Raw genomic sequence first — 24237 nt, 5'->3', positions numbered from 1 at the left:
CTATCTGTAAAATGAATACAAGGATGAGATCAGGTTTGGCAAACTTTTGTAATTCCAGACAGAAAATATTTTAGGTTTTGCTGGTCAGAAAGTCAACTACTCAATTTTGTCAAAAGAACACAAAAGCAGCCATGGATTACACATATGCTAATGACAGTATCTGTGTTCCAATAAAACTTTATTTACAAGAACAGAAAATGTGATGGAATTGACAACTTGGCCACTGTTTACTGACCTGAAGAGTAGCATAACTCCTTATTCCATTCTAATTTCCTTGTAATCTGATAATTTTGTGAGTTTATAAAGTTGTATCATTTGTGCCAGTAGGAGCTGGAGAGGTAACTCAAGTGATGGGATGGGTCTGTTTGTAAGAAAAAGCATAATATTACAGACTTAAGTGCCAGGAAGGGAACTGCCACCATGTCCTTGGCAAACAGACCTGGGACAAATGCTCTTAAGGATGAGACATAAGGATATCCTTGAATGCCAAGGCTGAGCTCACTGAACTTGAAACTCAGAGAACTGGAACTACTGTTGGAGAAATAAAAGGGAGCAATAAATCCATTGCCCTCGGAATGAAAGACCTTCCGAGGCAGCTGGCCAAGTGAAGCAGGAGGAGGGGACGAGCTCCTCACTCAGCTAAATTATGTCTTTGGGCAGTCGATCAGGTCTGCTAAAATAACAAGGTGCCTGAACTTCTGCCCAGAACATGTCACAAACTTTGCGTTTGGGACTGTCTTCCATCACATGACTTCCTAATCTGAGGGAGTGAAGAAAGCAGAGTGAATGAAATACAAAGAATGAGGTTTTTCTTGGAGTGCTTCCCTAGAGACAAAACTTGATTTTCAAGAGATTATTTGTTGAATTCTCTATTCTAATTCAGAAAATATAAGTTTATGGAAGATACCCATCCAATAGGTTCTGGAGTCCTTTTGAAAGTTGCTACTGAGTGGGACTTGCCCATTGTAGACTGGGGGCGTGGATTTATAGATCAAAAGTGACAAAGAATAGCCCATCCAGAACTGACCAAGGGCACTGGGATTTGGGGTGTTCTTGTTTGTCTGACTGCCTGGTTGTGGTGGTGGTTGTTTTGACTTGGAAATTTCTCTGGACTTTGAGGACAAAACTGTCCTCTTTGATTGACTCATCACAAAGGCTTGTTTATGTCTTGCAAATTGTTCAAGAACAGTTTGTCCATTAAAAAAAAAAAGTGACCCAATAATACTCCCAGGCCCAGGGAAATGTCGGGTTAATCAGTTGCAGAACCACTTGATGTGCCAAGTTAGTGCCACCTCAGGGCTCCTTCTGTGGTTTCTTTCCAAGATTTCTAAACATTCCGGGGAGAGCACAATATTTATTTATTTGGCTAAGACTTCAATTTGCTATTGTTTTAGTTAAACTTTTATGCTTTTTGTCTCTCTTTGTCTTTACCCCAACTCTTTGGAACCACTTTATGTGAAGAGCCATATTAAGAATATAGCATATGCTCAGTAAATGATTACATTTTGTATTCAAGTTTCTAAATGTGAAGAAAGGGTTTATGGTTAAGTTGCATTGAGAATCACCTCACAATAAAAATACTTTATGTAGGATATTGTGTTTTTTAAAAGTATTCTTAAATTTATCCTGGGCAGTATAAAGACAAGTGCTGTTACTCTCATTTTACAAAGAAAAAAAAAATGAGGGTTGGATGTTTCACAATTTGCCCAAGTTCATGCAGCTAGTAAATGGTTCAGGTGTGACTGGAAGTGATGTATTTTAATACCTGAGTGAAATGTCTTTTATACACCTAAGTCATCTGAATCATTGATCAAGTCAAGAGCATGTTTTGTTTGTAGAAATCATCACCATGAGCATGTTCGTTCAATTCAATTGAATCTCTCCTTTTCAATCTTTATTTTCTTTCTCTTCCTTATATCTCTTTCTCTCTTTTACTCTCTCTCTTTCTCTCACACACACATATAGACAACCCCCATACATACACATAGTTTGAAATTGATACTGATTCTGTTTCTCAGGTTTTTCCTTCAAAGAATAATTTATTGGGTGATCTTTCAACATGTAGTTGTCAAGAACTCATGCATATACTCACTTGGCAAATATTTTCTTAACTCTTCTTCATCTCAACTCTTTGAGGCATTGAAGAGGTGCTGTTGGGCTAGAGTGATGAATCATACATGATGTGTGCCCTCTAGGAACACAGGGTGCAATAAGGCAAATGGCTCTTGTGTGTTCTCAACAAGACACACTGTGAACGTGCTCTATAAATGCTACCGAGGGTCAAAGGTAGGAATATGCCTTTGTCAAAGGGCAGTCAAAGAAAGCTGTGTAGAGTTGGCAGGTGATCTGGGCCTCCAAGAATAGCTTGGTTTCCGATATGAAGAAATGGTACGGAGGGAAGTCCTGACAGAGCAAATTCTTAGAGTCAGGGAAGCAAAAGGTCAAGGAGCAAATTCTTGAGCTCAAGGAAGCAGACTACTGGGTAGGCTGCTTAGCAAAAGGGAGCCCTCTACAGTGCAAACCCTCCAGAGCTGCCGTTAGCAGCAGTAACCTCCAAGAATGCAGTCACCAGAGCCTTCTAGGAGGGTGAACTGAGCTTTTCAAGTTGCTCTCCACTTCCTCATAGGAGGCCCATCTTGTTTTAGGATTCTGCCTTTGTAGGATGAGGTCCTTTTACCTCTTGGGAAGCAAGAAGCAGGGGTTTTTATCAAGGGTCTAGTACTCCCAAACCATCTTTTTCTACAACTCCAGCACAGTTGCCATAGAATCAATTTTCCATGTACATGAGCTTTCATTTCTGGGCTCTCTATCTCATTCCATTGGTCTATATATCTGTCCTTATGCCAGCACCACACTGTTTGGGTTTGTGGTGAGTTTTGAAATCAGGAGGGGAGTGTCCTCCACCGCTGTCCTTTTTCAAAATTGTTTTGGCTATTTGGTGGCCAATGGGAGTTTTCAATTTGGTAACAATGTATGAAATTAGTTGGATAGGGCTAGGTTAGTAAGAATGGAAATGGTTTAGGATATTTCTTAAGTGTAGATATGAGGTAACTAGGCATTAAATATTTTGGTAGCAGTAGAGATGGACTGGGGAGCAGTGAATAGACTTGAAAAATTTGGTGTAAGTTAATATAGCTCCCTCTACTCTGTGTGGATGGGTGGGGCAAAAACAGAGAAAAAGGTTTTCTCTCAACCTTTCGTGATTGGGAGAATTGTAATGAAATAAATAGAAAAATAGAGGTTGGAAGAATAGGTAAGTAGGTCTGTCGGTTAGGGTCTCTGAATTCAGTTTTGCGCACAGGCCAAATAGAGGTGTAGGTGGAGATGCTCCGCCCTCAATCAGAGATGCAGACATGGAATAAATGATTGCCATGATTACCCTGGGTATTAAGTTGCTTATAAATGGTATATTCATTTAGAGTTGGTTTTGTTGTGTGTTTTTTTAAATGTGATGCATTTATGGTTACCATGGCGGCAAGAACCAAATAGAGGGAAGTGACTGGGGACAGCAGCAAAGATGGAGATCTGGGTAAAGGTAATTTCATGAAGCTCCTGTGCCTTGCCTCAGCGAAGAGTAAACAGAACGCTCGATGCTGTTGACATGTGTTCTGTTTTGAAGTGACTGTTATTACTAGGGTCTGAAATCCTTAGCCTTGATCTCTCGGAGCCTAATGTTCCTGTTCTCCAGCTGAGAGAGACTAATTCACCATCTTGTGTTGTAAACACTCACTCATTTTAACTGATTACACCTCCAATGATTCTCAAATCACTAAAATTACTAATTGCTATTCCTTACACATCAAAGAGTGAATCCTGAATAATTAACCCCAAATAAAATTAGATGAATTGGCCCTTTTAATTAGAGTCCCTGCTGCTGTTTGTTCTGAGCTTCCTTTTCTTACTGTTAAGAGACTTTTAGAATGATTAAAACTGTTTAAGACTTAAACAGCCAGTGACCTTTTAATACAATGTAAATCCATGAAAGCAATATTTCAGCTAGCAGGTGGTGAAGTAAATTTTTAGAGCAAATACCTGTCAGCTCCAGTATTTCTTTGGGAAAAAAAAAAAAAACATGTCAAAAAACAACCACCTTGAAATGAAATGAGTGCCTGATTATTTTTAAAGCACTTATGCATTTGCTAAGCCTCAGACTGGATGAAATGGCAAAGTTGAAGGGGAATGAGTAATGGTTGGCAGCATTTTGTATAAATAGTAACAAGAATTTCTCAGTGAGAAGAATTTGAAAGCATTTGTGCATAAAAGATGAAAACTGGAGAAATCACAGAAAGCCCCTGGTCTCATATAGCCATTCTCACCCTCAAGGAGTCTCTGGAGATGGAGGCAGGGTGGGGGTGGGGAATGGGCTCCAGCCTTGGGGAAAAGGAAGCTTTGTGGGATTTCACTGCTGCTGCTCCCCAGGCTAAGATTACTGGCCAATCCATGCTGCATTCAGCCTGGATTTTGTTGAAGATGTGTCATGCGCTCCTGACATCTATTTCAAGTCTACGTAGTAAGAACCTCTTCTCTTCTTCATAGTTTTTTGAGGTTGTAGGGGCAGAACAAGTTTCCACCGCTTTCCCAGGAGGTTCGTTTGCCTCACTGAATCTGCCATGCACTGTGGTAAATGTGTCCTCAGCTAGAAGTTAGGAGATTTGGGGTGACAGTGGGTTTCTTGGTATGGTTCTACACGATTTGACTGTTTCGCTGTACTGCAATGGTTGAACATTTCTCCTTCTATAAAATAAAGTTTTTGGAGTAGGTCAATGATCTTTTTCTTAAAATTAGAAAACAAAATTCGAATTTTCATCCTGAAATGATTTCACAATTTGTTGAAATCATTTACACAAATGTTGAAAAATAGTTAAAGGGTTCTCATTTAGCCTTTATCTAGTTTACTAAATGTTGATGTCTTACATAATCACAGTACAGTTACCAAAAACACTTAATTAACACTGACACAATACTGCGTGCTAGTATATGGACTTTATTAAGAGTTTATTAGTTTTCCTATTCATGTCCATTTTTTGTGGTCTAGGATCCTATCCTGAATCACAGGTAGAAGCTGCCCTGTCTCCTTATCTTCTTTAATCTAGAATAGTTCCTCAGTCTTAGTTTGTTTTCCATGAAGGTCAGTGACTCTCAGCCAGGGCTACTCATCGGGATCAGCCAGGAAGCTTGTCAAGATGCTGGTGTCTGCGTCTCCACCCCAGTGATTGTGAAGGAAGAATTCTGCCGCGAGGCCTGATTGTATATAGTAGTAGAAAGTGCCCCCATGAGATTCTGATGCACACCCTCAGTTAAAAGTCAGATGCGTTTCAGCACTTCAAGGACTAGCATTTTGAGATTTTGTCTGTGTGACATCTCTTCCTCTTTCTTCACTTTCCTGCTCCTCTGCTCCCAAGCCTCCTTGATGGGAGAAGATCTGACCCTCCAAAATTCCTGGAGGATGTGAAGGGGTTTCTAAGATAACTTGTGGGATATAAATACTGTGAAGACCTCTGTACAGATCTGTTATTACAGAAGAAATATCAAGTGTAGTATTTATAATTGCAATGTTTCTAGAGGCAAGGGTGCCCCGACAACCAGAGGGTAACTTAGGGATGAACGCTTATTGTCTGTATTTAAAGACATGTTCTGAGTAAGGACATGTGTAATAACGACAACAACAGGAAAAAGGCTGGCTACTTTAAGACCAATGTTATTAACTGTGCAGCTATAAGCATTCTGCAGGAGAATAACCCACCAGAACTATAGTATCCTGTCCTTATGTTAATAATGAGAAAGGGGCAGCGTTGTCCATGGTAAAATACATATGTTCATTCTTTCAGAGTTAATTCAGTTTACTGCAATAGAGAGTTGGAATAATAATAATGACGGTATGACCATTTATCAAGCATCTCCTATGTGCTGTGAATGCTCTATGTAGAGATTAGTAAAGCAGAGAGCCTGCCCTCAAGGAGCTTATAGTCTAGCAGGAGAAGCCAATGGATTTGCATTTAAACTAACGAAGAGCAGAATGTATGCTCTGATGAAAGCTAAATTAAGAAGGAATAGTATGTTGTCATTGAAAGTAAGGATGGTTCATTATGGTGAAATAAGTTAAATGAGCTACTTAATGTATTTTTATGATAAAATTACGCTCCCTCAGGCCTCGTCACCATCTTTGGAGGGAAGGTAAGTGTCTGGTTTAATGGCCGTCCAGGGCAATGTCCCATCTCTGAAAGAAAGGGATCTTTTTAGAATAGTCTCTCAGCACATTGATACTTGTTTGCCAGCTTCTCTTTTCAGTGGTAGATTTACCCTGGACTGTTGCCTCGTTCTCTGTCCATATAATGGATTAAAAAAAAAAAAAAATCATTTTTAAACTGAGGGAATTTCATTTTTTGGCATTGGGGCTGAAGATATCTCCATAGCTGGTAGAAGATTGATCCTTAGGCTTAACTCATTGCTTTATTTATTTTGAATGCTCAGTATTTGGTACTCAACCATGTGGTTTGTTATTTGGGTAGCAATTACCATACTTCTGTAAGACAAATGACACTTGGTGGATTAAAAAATGCTTTCAGTTCTAGTCCGTTTGTGGAACTAAACTGTCATCCTAAATTTATCTTATTTGAAAATCATTCAATGTTTTTGACTAAGGAATTGAATTTGTTTTTCAGCAAATGGAAACCACTGTGTGATAGAGAAATAGAATATTGTTAGATGTAATATACTAAGGTTTTTCACCTTGATACAGACTAGTAACCTGTGGTTAAACACGAGGACTTGAACTCAGTGAAGACCCAGGGATTCTGCATTAGCTAAATGTAGAGTGAAATTGTCCATTTGAAAATCAGGGAGACTTTATCTACTTTAGGGTAATAATTCGTCATGCTTTTAATTTGAGAATTTCAAAGAGTATTTCAAGCTAAGTTATTTAGAAAGATGACGAAGACATTACATTTTGGCTTGGGTAAATATAGTGGTGCATTAAAATTAAACACTGGGTTTTGAGTAGATTCTATAATTCATTTCAAAGTATCTTCCTTTTGATTTTTTATAAATGCATGCCTGTAATTCACATTTGTTGTATAACAATTAAATCCAAAAGAGAAAGAATTTAAAAAATCAACTCGTCATCGCTCAAGCTGTAGACTACCATTGTTAGCACAGAGGTTTATACAAAAAAGGACCACTTTATAACCACTGTTCAGTAGTCCACTTTTTTCCTCACATGATAATATATCAGGAAGTTTTCCCTGTTCTTCTTCCAACTACTCCATGACCCACTCCCTCACTAGAGTGAAGTCTTTGTTCAAATACCCCCCCGGTGAGACATTTCCCAACCTTTCTCTTTAAAATTGCAGCATTCCAGCACCACCCAAGCAGTCTCTTCCTTCTTCCTTGCTCTATGTTTCTATGCGGTACCTATCACCTATATTAAGTATCTTTATTTTTAAGCATTCTCTTACTCCTGATAGAGTATAAATTCCATGAGCACAGCACTTTTTGTTTTATTGGTTGACTGACTGATTGATTTTATTTAGTGAACTAGTTTGATTTCTCCATAGTGTCTAGAATAACGCCTGACACATGGAAAGCATTCGGTCAATGAAGAAATAGATGTCAGATCTAGATCAACATCATCATTTTAAGGACTGCATGATTTTCTAGTGTTTGGTTGACTGCAATTGATTTTTTTTTTATCAATACTTTACCAATGGAACATTCTGATTATTTTTATTATATTTCATTGTGATGAAGATTCTTTAACAAGCTTCTCTATATACTTTTCCATTACTTCTTTAGTAGGATAATATATTAAAAGTGGTATTGATGCATCAAAGTGTATAAATATTTTTATGACTTTTGATACCTGTTGCCAATTTTTCTTGAGAAAAGTTTTATCTTTAGCTTACTCTCTCTCTTTCTATCTCTCTATCTATATATATCATATGAGTGCTGATTTTCCTGTGCCATCAATATTGTGTTTTATCACTATTTTTTATCTTACCCGTTCCATTTAAATGCTATTGCTTAGAAAATTAATAACCAGAATCAACAATTTGTTATTTTTAGTTAAGTACCAGGAAATAAAAATAGAAAGATTAATTTTCTAATGTATAATTATGTATAATAAAAACCTGTACACCAAAAGTGTCTAGTGTGAGAACTAAAGAATTGAAGTACTTGGTCAGGGTCACACATCTTCTCATTTACAGTTGCAGATGTGTCATTTAAGGGAGGATGTGCTGTCGCTATTTTGATGACAGTAAGGACCGTGAACCAGGAATGCTCAGCCTTGCCCTGATAATTATCACTTCTCCCAGAGAGTTCTCAAAGGGGCTGCACACTCAGGGAACAGGAACACAATGGGAATCCAGGAGCTGCTGTATTAATAATGTTCAGTCTCTCTCCAGGACAGAGGTCCGTGTTCCCACTGAGATGGTGTGTAGGCTTTGGCTCTATGAATAAGCAAGCATTTTATCCTATCTCTAATAGGAAAAACATGTTGAGTAAATCAGGGAAATTCCTTTCATATTTTTAGTTATAACCAGTACATAATAAAAAGGTTGCAAAGACTGAGAGGTCATGTATTAAATGGGACTTATCTTCAATGGTTTTCTTGACCTCAGTCATATCCCAGTGTTTCCTGGTGATTTTTAAAACCGTATAAGTTTAACATTTACAGATGATACTTTTATAGGCACTGACAATTTCTCTTTAGTTTTGTGTGTATGTGTTATTTTAAAATTATAACTAGGTAAAATAGCGATAGGTTAAAAATTGATGTAAGTAATGAAAAGTAAGTTTCTCTTTTACTCTTGTTTCTCAGTTGCACAATTCTGCATCTTCTTGTAGGCAACTTGCTGTTAACACTTTCTTGGGAATCCACTTAAAAGGTACTCCACGATGATAAAATATACACGTATATATGTTATCACACAGATGATAACATTATTATACATGTTGTCCTAAACTTTGATCACTTCATTTTTAAAATAGTTCACTCATTATGCTTTCTGTTGTAGTTTTCTTGATGTCCTGTATGTTTTAATGGACACTGAAGGTGGAGTTGAGAGTGAAATTGTAAATAAAGTCTTCAATTGCTTGGTTTTGTAATGAATAGCCTCTAATCTATGAGGAGAATGCAATAGCAATGACATTAAACAATATCACATTATGGAGATTGTCATCCTTTTGTGTTTGTTTCATTTTCTCACTTGTTCTCTTTACTCAGCCGTTACTCAGAGAGCTTGATCTTCTCAGATTTGGTCTCTTTTAGAGAGTGGGCAAGTTTAGAGTCATCTGTTCTCTGTGCATAAGTGAAAAGAAAAAAATACTTATCATCTATCATGTAGATGTTGTACAAGTTACTTACATATCATTTAGCTTAGTGATGTTCACACTGTGGGTTGGGACCCATTTATGGTTCACAATCGTTTTAGTGAACCAACATTTTTTAAATAAATAAATAACTCTAACATTTTCATTTTCATTGTACATTACATGTAGTAAATGTGGTTTCATGATATCCTTGTTTCAAATATACATGGACTTACATATGTTCAGATAGTAGTATTGCATCATGACATAAACTCTTATTTTTTTACTTTGGTTTTTGGCCTAAAAAGGTTCAAAGTCGCTGTTTTAATTGCTTTGATCCACAGAGTGACACCAGGAAGTGAATTTTGTTATACTCATTTAATAGGTGAGGAAAATTGAACCTGAGATGGTGGCATTGCCTTTTCCAAAGTAAAGGGTAGAACTTGGATTTGTATTTTAAGTTTTGGGGCTTGAAATTTTGTACTCTTTTCTTTCTAGCATATTTCCTTTCTTTAGTAGGAATTATTAATGGAAATGAATAGCTGTCTTTACTTAAAATTTATTATTTGCTCACCATAATTAATTTTTTTTCACTTTTGTGTGAGTGCAATCCAATCCAATTTTTTATGCACTCATAATTTAAATTCTTAGTTTGAGGAGCCCCTAAGTGATTTCACTTATACGTACCTTAAAGTTTAGATTTTCCTTAAACAACGCAAAATTCTCCACATAAGCAAACTGGAGAGCCAGCAGCTGCCAGCTGAAGAGCCCTAGAGTCATGCTTCTCCATGTGAAGTGCATGCATCTATATCTGCCTCACCTGGGAGCATGTTAGAAATGCAGATGCTTAGGCCTCACTCCAGACCTACTGCATCAAAGTCTGCCGGTCATCTAGACCCCCTTGGTGATTTCAACATTGATGTTTGAAAAACATCTAAGGCATCAGGTCATTTAAAAATTGTATCAATTGAGCTATTAAATGACTTTTTATTTACTTAATGATTCATCCTGCATTTACCGAGAGTGTACAATGACCCAAACTTTATGCCAGGTGGTGGGGGTATAAAGATAAATTATGAGTGGGCTCTACTTGTTAGAAGCTTCAGTTCTAACCAGGCGAGAGTGATCATAAGCCCATAAATGCAGCCAAGTTTTAGAGATGCTATGATAGAACTGTATTATGAAGCACAAAAGGGGCTGCTATCTAAATTCCTGTGTATGTGTGTAGGTTTACATGGATGTTTGGATGAAGAAGAAAGAGAATGATGCTTTTTTTTTAACCATAGTAAATGAATCAAGACTTTAGTTGATGATTTGAGCTTAATTACTCTCTTGTGTTTTTCCACTGCAATCACACCTAACCAGTACCTTGCCACCTTCTTTGCTGGTAAATTCTTGTTCTTTTTTCTCCTTCTAATGGGGCCCTTATTTCATGAAAGTATAGCAAGCTCTGTACTCAGGTGCCTTCCATATATGCCTAACCCATGTTACTAGGCGATAACTCAGCTGGGTGATAACTCAGCTTCTACCTAGTAGTCACATCTGCTTCTTGGTGTCTCACTGCCTTTTTACCTCTAGACTAGAAAGGGTAGCTTGAAAAAATACGCATAGATGGCTGGGTTCTTAGGAGTTTTTCCTCACTCCCTTTTCTAGTTAATGGTATGCATAACAGGCTATTTTCTGAAGTTAATTGGCATAAAGGAGCATTTGGGAATCAGGGATATAATAGTTTATTTGCCCAACTCACCCTTTAACTGTTTGATGGTGCTACCTTTGGCAGAAAGAAAAAAAAAAAATTGAATTTAGCTAAATGATGTGGGGTGATATGGAGGAAGTGAAGTGATATCCTTTTTAGCTTTTTGCCAAGGCAGAGGGAGGATCCACTTCCAGCTCTGTATTCACTAGCTGTGTAACTTCGAGTAAATCCTATTACCTGGTAATTGATGAATAAATGTATTTTGCATGTGGTAGGCTTTGGATCAGGGGTTAGAGGGTAAAGAGGAAGCCAGGCTTGTAGCCATCTGTCTGTGACTACTCGACTTCTAAAACCAGACGTTCCTGTCTCAGATTTTATGTATCACTGCACGGCCCCAGTTGCCCGAAGCTGTGTTCTCTCTGGCTTGCCTGTACGATGTGTTCAAGGCCCCGTGAGAGGCAGGGTCTGGGAGTTCCAGTTTCAGGTGGGCGCTAACGTGAAGGTCTACAGCTTAGCATTGTCATTTGGAAGGTACGGCAGCTGATTCTGTTCAGCTGCTTTTCTCTGGGAGGGTTACCACCTAAGCATCTAAGACACATGGTCTCTGATCGTTTTTTAAAAAATGTAGTGGAAAGGATTCCCCCTTTTCTCACCATACAGACACACACATGCACACGCGACACACAGATACGTGCACCCCGTTCTTTCCCTTTCCCATCTTCTCTAAACATGGGAAGTTTGCCTTCTCTCTTAATCTGAACCTATTCTTACCATAACATAGAGGCAGTTTCCTTTGTTTACTTGCCTGTTAAAATGGTGAGCTAAAGTCAAAATTCTCATAATAATTCTTAGTCTGATTTATGATAGTTATTTAGCTTTTCTTATTTCAACTATATCAACGAGTTGTGTTTCCTTCCAAAGGACCCACTGAATATTCTATCCCTTTATCACGTATGTATCTGTTTTCAAGACATTTACCATTCTTCGACATCATTTTAAAATGCAGTAAGAAGCCTATGAGCTTGAAGAACTGAACACTTTGGTCTAACTTTGTAACTGAAAAAAATAAAGCAGATTATTATTATGAGGTTATCACTAGGGCTTTTAAAAATCTGCCTAGTTTTCCCTAGAATATGTAGTCTAGATTTATGTTGTTTACAAATTACTTCTTTTTAAAACTCTATTCCATTTTTCTTTCTGTTCCTTTACACCCTCCCAGGAGTATCATCAACCTTGCCTCACTGTGCATAATTTGTATGACAGAAATGTAGTCAAGAAGGATGTAGTGGGAAGGGACCTCAGAGACAGGCAATCATTTGTGCTTTCTCATCATAGACTAATTTTCTGTGAAAATTCGACTATTCATGTGTTTTTTGTGGGCCTCTATTTCTACCTTTATAATAAGACCTCCAAGATTCATTCAGTTCTGATCCTGTTTAATGCAGACAGTTCTTTATGACACTGTCTGGTGTCATATTAGGGTCTGCTGAAGTAGAAGAAGATGCTCAGAAATTTTCTTTTAGGCTGGATATGCAGAAGACATAGGTCTGGATAGGACTTTGAACCTGAAAATTAGGCTGTGAACTAGAATTTGGTAGTCAAGTCCTCATCAACCTTGATCTCCTTTGCTGGTCACTTAAGATCTCATTGTGTACATTCTTCTCACATGTTATGACTTGTAAAAGGCAGAAGAGGACCTGGTGACAATTCTTTGTACTTAACAGATATTATATATTTTAGTGCAGTGTTTGGCCAAATGAAGGTCAAGTGAGTTTCTCAGTCCTGGCTGTACATTAGAATCACCTGGGTTTTAAAGGAATACTGGCATCTGACTCTTCCTCCCCACCCTCTCTCCCCATCCCCAAGATCCTAATTGAATTGGTGTGAGATGGAGTTTTGGCATCAATGTCTATAGAAAAGCTTTCTTGGTGACTAGTTTGTAGGCAGTGTTTAGAACTACTGGGTGGAGTTAAGAAAGATTTATGAGACTTATAACCCTAATAAGGGTATGGACAAAGTATGTCTTGAAATGAGTATACTCATAAGAATAAGAGAAGTAGAAATGTTTCTTTATGACACAGTCCTTGAACTTTACTAACCTTGTGGGGTCTAGGGTAGAAACAACAATGCTGTACTTTGTCTAATTCAGTGTTTCTCAAAGTGTGGTCCCAAGACCAATTGCATCAGCATCACCTGGGAATTTATTAGAAATAGAAATTCTTGGGCCTTTTCCCAGACCTACGGAATCAAAAATCCTGGGTGTGGGACCTAGCAGTCTACATTTGAACAAGACCTTCCAGAGATCCTGATGAACCCAAAGTTTGAGAACCATCAGCACAGAGAGTTTTGTAGAAGTAGAAGGTAGTGTATGAACATGTTCACACATTGCCTGGTGCATAGTAAGAGTCTAAAAAGCAGAGTACTCTAAAGGTAATGTTTGACTGCTTGGTGATCTGAGTATGTTAGCTACTCTCCCAGCTCCAAGACTGTTATAAGGCAAATGGAGCCCACATGAACCATCTGAAAGGCATATCAGAGCAAGCAGTCCAAGTCACCATCCTTCCACTCTGCAGTTTGACTCTCCTTTCTCTGAAGACTTAAGCCGTGATGCTTTGGTACTTTCCAAAAGCAATTCACTGAGTGATGGAGGCTGCTGCCTCACCACTAATTGCTAAACCACTGAAATGCAAGGAAAAGCTATTTATCCATAAATAGAATGGAGAATTGTCTCAACACATCTAAAATACTATTTTTAAAAGGTAGAGGAGGGTATAGGTGGGATAAATGGTGATGGAAGGAAACTTGGCTTGGGGCAGTGAACACACAATACAACATACAGATGATGTATTGTGGAATTGTGTGCCTGAAACCTGTTAACCAGTGTCACCCCAATACATTTAATAAAAAGGAAAAAAAGGGGAAAAGGAGAAATAAGGACTTTTTTGTAATTGCAATTTTCTTTTCCCAATAGAATTTCTTGCAGAGTACTTTTAGAAAATTCTATACCATGACTCGGCAGAGCTCTTATATGTATGTCAATACCTCAAAACTTAGAGATTAGGCACATTCTTCCGGACAACTGCAGCCTCATTGTGCTGTTCCTGTTGGTCACAATGCTGGGGTTTCTTAGTGTCCTGAGGCCTCATTACTTCCTACGTAGACTGCATATAGATTTCCAAATCAGAATTTCTTATTCTATTTTCTCAAAATCTTCCCTGCGTGTACTTTTAGATTAGTCGTTAGAAAATCGTACTACAACCAAGTGTTCATTTCTCAGAAATCCTTGATGGATCCCTACTTCACGCATGATAGAATTCAGGCTCTTTGCTAGTTTTACGACACACTTAAAAGCTTATTTTGTCACTGTTCTAATTTTTACAACCTACTGGTTTAGTTTATATTTCTATATTTATGCTGTATTCTCACCTGCTCTTTATTCTGCAGGCCCTAAAATTTTCTTACCTCTATGCTGCTATTCCTCTCTCTTTCTGCCTAGAATGGACTTACTCCCTACATCCTAATGTTCAGGGACAATTTAAATGCTCAGTAAAGCCTTCATTTCTCCACTAGGTCAAAAGCTTTCCTTCATCTTAGCTTCCAGGCGACTTTGTTTGTATATCTTAATAAATTGCATCTTGTATTACCCTTACTTATGTACTTATTCTTCTTTCTTCTCTACTTGATTGAAAATTTACTGAGGGTATGGACCAAGTCTTCTACACTTCAGTAATCCACCACCCCATCCGCCTTCCCTGGTCTGGCTAAATGTACCCGACCCCTATAGACTAGCTTTTATGTCACTTTCAAGTATCAAATGTGGTCACTGAGTGATAGTGACCAGAAAGTTAAGGCTGCTAATTGAAGTGAGGAGAAGTAGGGAAGGGAATAATTGTCATGCAAGGCAAAAAATTACATGTTAATGCCGATTGCAAAGCTAGAGTGCCTAGAAAATATCATCAATAGTAACTGCATGTGTATGTTTTCTTTCTGTAGGTGATTTTCTTCCACCCCCACCCCCACCTCTAGATGATCCTGGTGCTCTTCCATCTGGCTCTGGAAACTTCCCTCCTCCACCACCCTTGGATGATGGTGCTTTCAGGGCACAGGTAAGATCCATGTTTGAAGTCATGTTTATAAGCCATGCTAGGAAGCTCATGAATTCAGTGATTGTTTCTGTGGTGGATAAGCATTTATACAGAGCCTACAGAGAGCTCTACAACTCACAGAAAGCTAAGGCACTTTAATGCAAATGCCCAACTCAAGCTTCTCAGAGTTCTTCCCCCTTGTACTCCAAAGCCTTAGAAATCCTTTCACCTACTAATTTGGTTTAGAAACTGAAAGCCATTTTTTAGGAATGTCATTTGAGAAGTTCACATGTTCTTGTTAGCCTGGGGCACACAATCATACTTTTTTATTGCTTTTTTCCTTTCTCCACAAATATTGCATTCTTTGTGAGTAAGACTGATATTTTAAGGCTCTGGTTGGTCACTGTGGGTCCTAATTGGTCAGTAATATCTTTCTAGCAAAAGCAGCAGCAAACATCTCTAGGATTTTCTCTTCTGAATGAGGTCAAGGATGTACATTACAGTATGTATCGATTATATACAGCTGTTGTGCTCCAGAGCCTGCTGATTACAATGTACTGGGCTAGAGACAGAAGCAACATTAGAAGTAGCTGTCAGCCTGTGATCATGTAGGGACACTGGTGATCACCTGCCACCATGCTATTCATGTCAGGCAGGAATCATAAATAAAAAAATAAAAAAATTATTGTTATTTTTTAGGGATGATGAGGCTATTTTAGATAGGGTGAAGAAAAAAAACAGCAGTTTTTTCTTTTAGAAAAACATTGGAAATATTTGAGGAGAAGTGAAATGTTGTTTGGTATTTGTTTCTAAATAATGGGTAGGGAATTAGTGAGAATATAGGTTAAAAAAAGATTAATTATGAGTTGATAATTATTAGGTGCTAGAGATTTAGTCTATTACTTGGTCTACCTTTATATGTTTAAATTTTCTCAATATAAGTTTTATAGAGGAAAAGCTTTAGCAAAAAAACCCTTAAATAGTTCTGTCCACTGTCTGTCTTACTTTCTCCTAAATTTTGGGTTTGGTGGAGACAGAGGAAGAAATGATTCATTCATTCCACAGATATTCTGTGTTCTTGTGTGAGCACCCTTATAGTACTAGGAATTCTACAGCAAAAAAAAGACAGACAGGGTTCTGCTGTCATGACACTTTATGTTAGTAAATCTTGTAGAAATGAAGAAAATATATACAGTACGAAGTATATTGGAACCTGATCAGTGCTACGGGCTGAGGAAAGGGTAAGGGATACGACCTACCTAGGGCAGACATGGTCAAGAAGACCTTACTGATAAGGTGGTACCTAAACAAGGACTTGGCATAGGAGAGGGGGGATGAGCCATGTGGATTTTTTGAGGGTATATTTTCATATACTAGATCTTAGGAAATAGAAGAAGCTTTTTTTTTAATTGATCAGTTGAAATTATTAAGTTCCAGCTATAACCAGTAAGTTCCAATTCCGTTTGTAGGCTAGATTTTATAAAGGCTCTTAGAGTTTTCTGTCTTAGATATATATATCACAACTCCCTGCATTTTATCTGCTGGATAGTAAAAACTAACCAGTAATGGACAGGAGTCTGACAAAGTTTGTATTTATTTTATGCATCAGAGAGATCCCTTGCAAATAAAAACAATATGATAAGTTTTCCTCAATTTTAGTCATTTTTATTAAAATAAAAAGAAAACCTTTAAAATTTGCCTTTTGTGTACTTTTGCTCTTATTTTGTTGGGTTGATTATTTGCAAATTTAATTTACTCAATTAAAAGCGTTAATCGATCTTCTCTGTTGGATCATTACAGAAACTATTTTGTTGCATTAAATCTTAGTTTCTAAACAGTTTGTTTGACTTTGTGACAGGAGACCCATATTTGAATAATAGTTGAACAGCTTATTCTAGTTATGCTATTTTTGAACCAGTCACACTAAGTCCCAGGTTCCCTGTAATTAAAAATAAGGTAACTGTATCAACGTCTAATAATTAAATGAAATACAGATGGATTTCAAATTGCTAAACTGCAATGGCTTTACAGATATTCTGATATAATTATTACTATATAAAAATAGCAACAGCAAGAATAATAATAATAAGGTTTTGCCAAAGTGTTTCATCAAGAAAAATTCAAACATGGGGCTTCCCTAAACTTACTAAAAGTCTGGTTCTGTATGGACCTTGTCCTGATAACTATGCTGAAACCGCGGCCTTGTTTTTGAAAAGGAAAGAAATAAACAAAAAGCCTGTTGCTGTGTTGGCTTCTGTTCTCTGCAAAACAGAAGGAAGAGGGATAAAAAATAAAATAGAGTTTGCCAAATGGAAAAAGACAGATCTGGTAGGGAGAGACCTGCTATTCTTGAATATACAGAAGACTGTGGGCGAGTTCAAAAGAAAAGGGGCACTCCCTTCCCTCCTGCAGTAGCGACGGGAGAGGGATATGACAGGGACTCGGCCCCACTCTGGCTATATCATCACCTTTTAGATAGGAGCTATACTGTAGCCCAAAGAAACACAACCACCGGGGAACATTTTCTACTTTTCTCTCTCAGTATGGTGAAACTTCCTGTTGCCAGGTCCAAATTACAGCTGGTAAATGTGTGTTTTTCTGTAGAAGTCTGTTTATGTTTCTAGCCCAATTTTCAGGTCAGAGCCAAAAGAATGTCTCCTAAGTGTAGCTATAAGAGTTATAGGGTTTTTCAGAGGACCTAAGAGATAACTTAGTCCGACCCTGCACCAGGCATCTAGTTAAGTAAGGCCTTTTCAAGTACTTGCTAAGTAACTTCACTCCCTCTCTTTACAAATGGGAAAACTGAGAACCAAGAAGGTGTAGATCATGTAGTTTCTGACTGAACTCTTAATAAATCTGAGAATTTTGACTCCTGGATTTGTCATTCTTCTCAGTGGGCACATGGTTTTGCTTCAGTCCTCTGTCAAGCTCTGTGGTTCAGACTAAGGGGTTACGTGTTCCTGTTTGGAAGGACCGGGTGCTGCTAGAATTTTGCTTGACTCACTGAACTTTTGATGTTTGGTGTAGACTTCCTTTTTCTTTGAAAAGGGCAAATAAATATTTAGCATCAAAAATTCTTGTTTTGAGAATTCTCATTTTTATGGAAAAAGATGACTCTTGGAAAACAAATGAGACATTTTCTGGTCATTTCCATCAGGATCCAGTTTGACCTCAGTGCCTGTAAGGGTTGGAGTGGCCATTTAGCAGTCACTTCATTCATTCACTATGCTTCATTCATTTGCTATAAACTGAATACCTTCTCTAACTCAGGCACTTACGCTGGAGATTATAACCTTAGAACTTGGCATCATGGGTCTACTGCCCTGAGTCTCAATCTTGGGTCTGTTAGCTTTGTTCTGAGCTGATGCCACAGTCGGTAATTTCTTTCTGTTTCATCAATAATTGGCAGGTAAATAGCATTGTGTGGAATAGTTTCAGAGGGGAAGAATGTGTCATAAAATTTCAGGTTTGCAAGGGAATTAGAGGTCATAACTCAAGTCCCTTTCTGTTGTTTGAATCTCCTAATTTTTCCCCCTCAATTTTGTAAAATGTTTATGGGCAAATGTTATAGGTAAGGCAATGTTGAAGGATGAGATGGATCAGCTACCACCTCTGAATCAAGTTTGGAAGCTTCAGCCCGGCTGGGCGTGGCTCAGGGGCTGAGCGTCGACCTAGGATCCAGGCGATCGGGGTTCGATTTCCGGTCAGGGCACGGGTCCAGGTTGCCGGCTCGATCCCAGTAGGGCGCGTGCAGGAGGCAGCTGATCGATGACGCTCTCATCATTGATGTTTCTATCTCTCTCCCTCTCCCTTCCTCTCTCTGAAATCAATAAAATCATATATATATATATGAATGACATCCTCAGGCCTGTGTTAGATGCCAAGTGGTGCTCTTAACACACCTTTAGGCAAAATATGTTGCTCTTGTGGGAAACCCCATGCAGACAGCTCTGATTGTCTGGTGGACTTCCTGGAGCTCCTCAGGGACTTATCTGCTGATACCTGATGGCTTTGAGTTCAGGTGCCCTGTAATTAACTTCCTCTTTTTACATTTCTACTTGACTATTTTTTCATGACCTCTGGTTGACAACTTTTAACTCTGCCTCTTGCATTGTGACTCAGTCCTGTGGCTTGATTTTACTTGCCTACTATCCAGTGGTTTTACACTTTCAGTGTTTATGTCTCCTCTAATACTCATTCAGGCAGGGTGGCCACATCTGCTACTGTAAATGCAGTTCCTCCACCTCGGAAAACAGACTGCTTTGTCCATTGCTGGTTACTCCAAACGTTATTTTTTTCTCTTTTATTGAACTGAAATCTGTCTCTTTATGATTTCCCTACACAGATTTTCTTCCTGCCCTCTTAGAAAAGGGTCCTCATTCAAAGCAACTGTCAGACCAGGAGAGAGAGAGATGATGTTTGCCCCAAGGAGTTGATCAATAAAGCTACTGAAAGAGATGACTTTTCTGAGGAAAGAGTGAGAACAGTGTGATGGGAGCTGTGCACTGAACTTGGGGAAATGCCCAGAGTTAGTTGAAAGGAGAAGAGAAAAGAGAAAATTCTGAAATCATTTATGGTCTCGCTTAAAGTCAGTCTCCAGAAATTTGTAAGCCAATTCATTTCTATTCTTTTTTTTCTTCACGTTTTTAAAATTGTTGACACTATTATAGATGTGTCCCATTTTCTCTGCCTTTGCCCACCTCCACCCAGCCCCCACCTCTCCTCCCCTGGCCTTCACCACTCTGTTGTCTGTGTTCCTGGGCTATATATATATATATATGTTCTTTGGCTACTCTCTGCACTCATTTTTATTCTTGTGAAAACAATTTCAAAGCTTATATATGTGTAGGGTGATTGGTGGATTTTAGTCATTTATCCGCTTAGCCATTTAATGTACTTCGTTTATCAATGATAACTGAAAAATCTACTGAAGTTCTCGTAGAACTGGCGCTGAAATCTGTCATGTGACATGCGACCCTTAGTCTAGTACTATTCTGGTCACGGGTATTGAATGACAGAATTTTACTTTTAGGCAGAGAGACACACAGCCACGAACTCGCAGAAAGAGGCAATGAGACTTGCTTCACGGTGTAGACATACAGCGGTACCTCGGTTCTCTAATGTAATTCGTTCTGGAAGACCGTCCAAGTTCTGAAACGTTTGAACACCGAGGGATCAACAGCCCACAGCTGGGCCTCAGGATCTTGCCCTCAGCAGAAGCCGTGTGGCATGTTCGACTTCCGAGGTGTGTTCGAAAACCGAAGCATTTCCTTCCAGGCTTACGGCGTTCATAAACCGAAATGTCCGTCAATGGAGACGTTCAGAAACCTAGGTACCGCTGTACCCTGCTGTAGAGGTCCTCCCTTCCGTGCCTGGCTGTGGGTGAGGAAGGAGAACCCTGGGTGAAACAGAAGCATGCCCAGGCTCTAAAGGCTCAGAGCGGAGGCAGTGTCCAGATTGCCAGAGCCAAACTGAAATGGTCAGCGAAAGCTCAGTTGCACTCTGAAATGCTTATCTTTTCTCTGCAGTGAAAATACAAGAATATCTCGATCCATGAAAACATACTGCAGGAGTGATTGAGATGCTTGTTTCTCGCTGGCCCTTTGCCTTGTTCCCTTGGGCGTGGGGTTCGTGAGCCCTGGTTGCTGTGTGGGGTTGTTTGTGACCCTGGCAGCAGCAGCAGCTAGCTTTGCCTTTATCTCCTCTTATGGTTCACCTATTTAGGTCAGGGAATGTTTAGCAGGGCTGGTGGGTTCTGAGGCATGTAGCTGGTTCTGGTCAATGTGACTTTCTAGAAGCGAATGTCAAAGTTTTCCTGTTTGTCTTTCACTCTGAATCATCGTCTGATAGGTTATTCAGTCGAGAAGAAAGGGGTATTTTTGGTGTCTAAACTTGTAAAAACTTCTTTGAAAGTAGTAAGCCTAGAGCTGACAGGGACTATTCCAATGTTTCAATTAGCAACTTGGACCTATTTCATGGAATGCCATAGTTTCTCTTCCTTATTTTTAAAAAATTTATTTAAAGAGCTAAACCGTGTCTTTGGGATGGATAGTGGAGTAGCACCTACCCACCCATTCACCCTTATCAACTAAATTACCTTTGAGGCTGCCGCCTTGAAATCGTCTGACACATGCACACTCTCTACAGTGAAAGATTGGCCGGTCTCCGGACAATCAAAGTCTCACGGGAAAACCGGTTGTGGTCAGTTCTGCTGTATGTAGGGATTACCAATAAGGTTAGCTTTGCTTTCACTCTTGAATATTTTAATAGAGTGTAATTAATAAATTTGTATATTTCAGAAAATTTCCTTTGCCCAAAGTTAAGTGAAACTGCAGTTGGTTCTTTCAGAGTCAGTGGGAGTTTTTATCCCATTGTGTCTCCCCAGGCAAGACTCTTAGTGATTTCTTCAAAGCTGAACTATATTTTTTGTATGTCTAAAAAGTAAGGCATGTTTTTTCCTAGTAATGTAAATAAATCAAATAACATAGATTAAACACTTTGAAACAAGTTTCCTCTATCAAGGGAAAATTATGACATGAATATATATCCCACCTCCAATATGTATTCTATGTGGAGCCTGAACAATCTTCTCCCTGGTTATCCAAAGTGGTATTTAAAACCAGTTGGTGAATCTGTTGTAATATCTTAAACATTGTAACACTTCTTTTTAAGGAGTAAGTTCTCACATTAAATTGTACCATTGTATTATTAATAAACTATAATTTTTACTTGTTTACCTCAGTGTTTTTTGTTTACTATTTCTTTTTCTTAAATTCATCATTCTTAGTCTTTACCTTTTTTTGTTTTTTTTTCCCTTCCACAGTCCTTTACCTAGTCATGTTTTTTATCACGTGGGTGATACATTTCCTGAGTTCTGGTATATCTGAAAATGACTTACTTTTGCCTTCGTTTTTAAGTATTAGCTTGGCCGCAGTTAGAGTTGTAGGGTCCGAGCTCCTTTTCGTCAGTACTCTGCGAGGATGCCTGTGCCGCCATGTAGTGCTGCACACCAGAAATCAGGTGCCAGTCGGAGTCTTTTTCTTTCCTTTTTTTCTTTGGAGGCAAGCTTTTTATTTTAAAATTTTTCCCCCCATCACTGTTTATTCCCCCATACCCTCTTCCACCTGCACCCACCCCTGCCTTTCCATGAGCTCTTTCCCTTTTTTTTTGTTTTGCTCAACCTCCCTCCCCTACCAGAGCTGTCTTCCTGCTCCCTATGAGTCTGTCTCTATTTTGCTTGTTAGTTCAGTTTGTTCATTAAATTTCACATCTAACTTAGTAACTTTTTCTTGTTTGACCTTTATGCTTTATTTGTGGGATTCAGCAATTTTACTACAATGTATCTAGACACAGGGTCCCTCACGTTCCAGCCAATAATTCTACTCAGCATTCCATGAATCTGCTTGATCTGAGGAGTCAGGTTTTTATTCAGCTAAGGAACATTTTCTTGTGTTATTTGGAAAAAGCAATTTAATCTTCCATTTACTTTTTCCTTCCTTATGGAACTCCTATTTCATGGTTTCGGATTTTTTCTCTTTCATGTTGGCATTCTTTTTCAACAGTTCTACCTTATGGAGGAATCCTATTGAATGTTTTTCTTTAGTTTGCATTTTTGTGGCAATGGTCCGCTCTTGACTTATAAAACTATATCCACCTGAATCTGGGGAGAAAATGTGGTTGGCGATGGCTCTAGACCTGCTCTTCTGGTAGACCTAGTGAACTTGCACTCCACCCTTCGTATTTTGTTTAGATCAAGGTTATATAGCCCTTTATATTTCAGGGCAGCTGCAGTGTAACTGCATCCAGTCTTCACCCTTTGGATACACATACCAAGAGCAGACCAGCAAGCTTTACCCCAGCCCTCAAGGCTATTTATTAGTTGTGAGGATGCACAGACAGACAGCAAAGCTTGTATTTTTCATGCTATGCATACATGCTAAGTGAGGGCAGCAGCAGGCTGTAGCTAAGGAACCCTCTGTGGGGGTCTCTGGGTGAATTTTCAAGCCTTTTTAATTTTCTCCCTCACTATTTCCCTATCCCTGCCTCTAATGATTCTGTCACCAGGAGTGTCAGGAAATATGGCAAAGTCATTTTTATTAGAAAGGATAAACTCATTAAGTGATTTCACTGCTGTTTTGGCTGTGTTTCATTATGTATCCTGTGCATCTTTTCTGAAGGGACTCCCTGGCCCCTCACTCTCCATGCTTGCGTTATATGAGCCAAGTCAAGCTTCAGGGCAACAGAGTATCATGGTTAACTCTGTATATGCTGGATCAAGACGGCCTGGGTTCATACCTGGCTCCCCACTCGCTGGTTGCAGGACTGTGGCCATGGTATTAAATTTCCCATGCCCCGGTTTGCTTATCTGTAAAATTGGCATAATTATTGTACCTACCTCTTTGAAGTTTCAAAGAGGTAATGCACACAGAGAATAGTGTATGTTCCTGACATGTTCTAAGGCTTAGTAAATATTTACCGTTGGTGCTATTACTGTTGGGCTGTTCTGGGCTAGCTGGTCTCTGTGCTGCGTTCTGGCAGTTATTGCTGTCACTTGGTTTGTACCATGTCTTCCCAAAGTTCACCAGTGATCCCCTTCCTTCTTCTTATGTGCTTGAGGCCTTTAAGTCTTTTTGCTAAGGAAATATCCCCACACATTTCCTCCGCATAGTGAATGATTGAATTAAATCATCTTTTAGAGCTCTTGCAGCTTTAAAATGCAATGCCTTGGTAATAAAATATTACCTCTTTATAATTTTATATTGATTCATAAATTGCAAAATACTTTATGTTATATTTGATATTCACACATAAGGAAGGCACAAATATAATTTAACAAATAAAAAAAGTTAAGTCTCAAAGAGTCAAGGCAACTTGTTTAGCTCTCACAGCAAATGTCAGGGAAGCCAAGATTTATTTTTAAATGGGCCAAAACAAAAACAAAATGCAGTTTGGGGACTTTTAAGCCTCTTGGCTTAGTATCAATTTTCTTGCAAATGAAAGAAGGCAGATGATTTTAAGTTCTCAAAAAGCAGCCAAAGTCATCAACAATATGTGTTCATGGCTAGTGGCCAGTGGCCATTGAGATAGATTTCATTGTATTTCTTTAGTGGAAAGAAGCTCATCTTACACTCCGGCCTCCAGCATAGC

General features: G+C 38.7%; 1 protein-coding gene across 2 annotated transcripts in view; it reads left to right on the top strand.

The window, feature by feature from the left end:
- Positions 1-24237, top strand: part of LPP (LIM domain containing preferred translocation partner in lipoma) — a 601611-nt gene that overhangs the window by 252484 nt on the left and 324890 nt on the right. For both annotated transcript variants that reach the window (XM_087818248.1, XM_016200064.2), the window contains one exon: positions 14999-15111. In XM_087818248.1, the coding sequence (XP_087674374.1) occupies positions 14999-15111 (113 nt within the window). The remainder of the gene's footprint in view (positions 1-14998; positions 15112-24237) is intronic.

This window comes from Miniopterus natalensis, chromosome 6, assembly GCF_054644295.1.
Source record: "Miniopterus natalensis isolate mMinNat1 chromosome 6, mMinNat1.hap1, whole genome shotgun sequence".
NCBI lineage: Eukaryota > Metazoa > Chordata > Mammalia > Chiroptera > Miniopteridae > Miniopterus > Miniopterus natalensis.
Note: the sequence above shows the minus strand (reverse complement) of the source record. Positions and strands in the feature narration are given on the sequence as shown.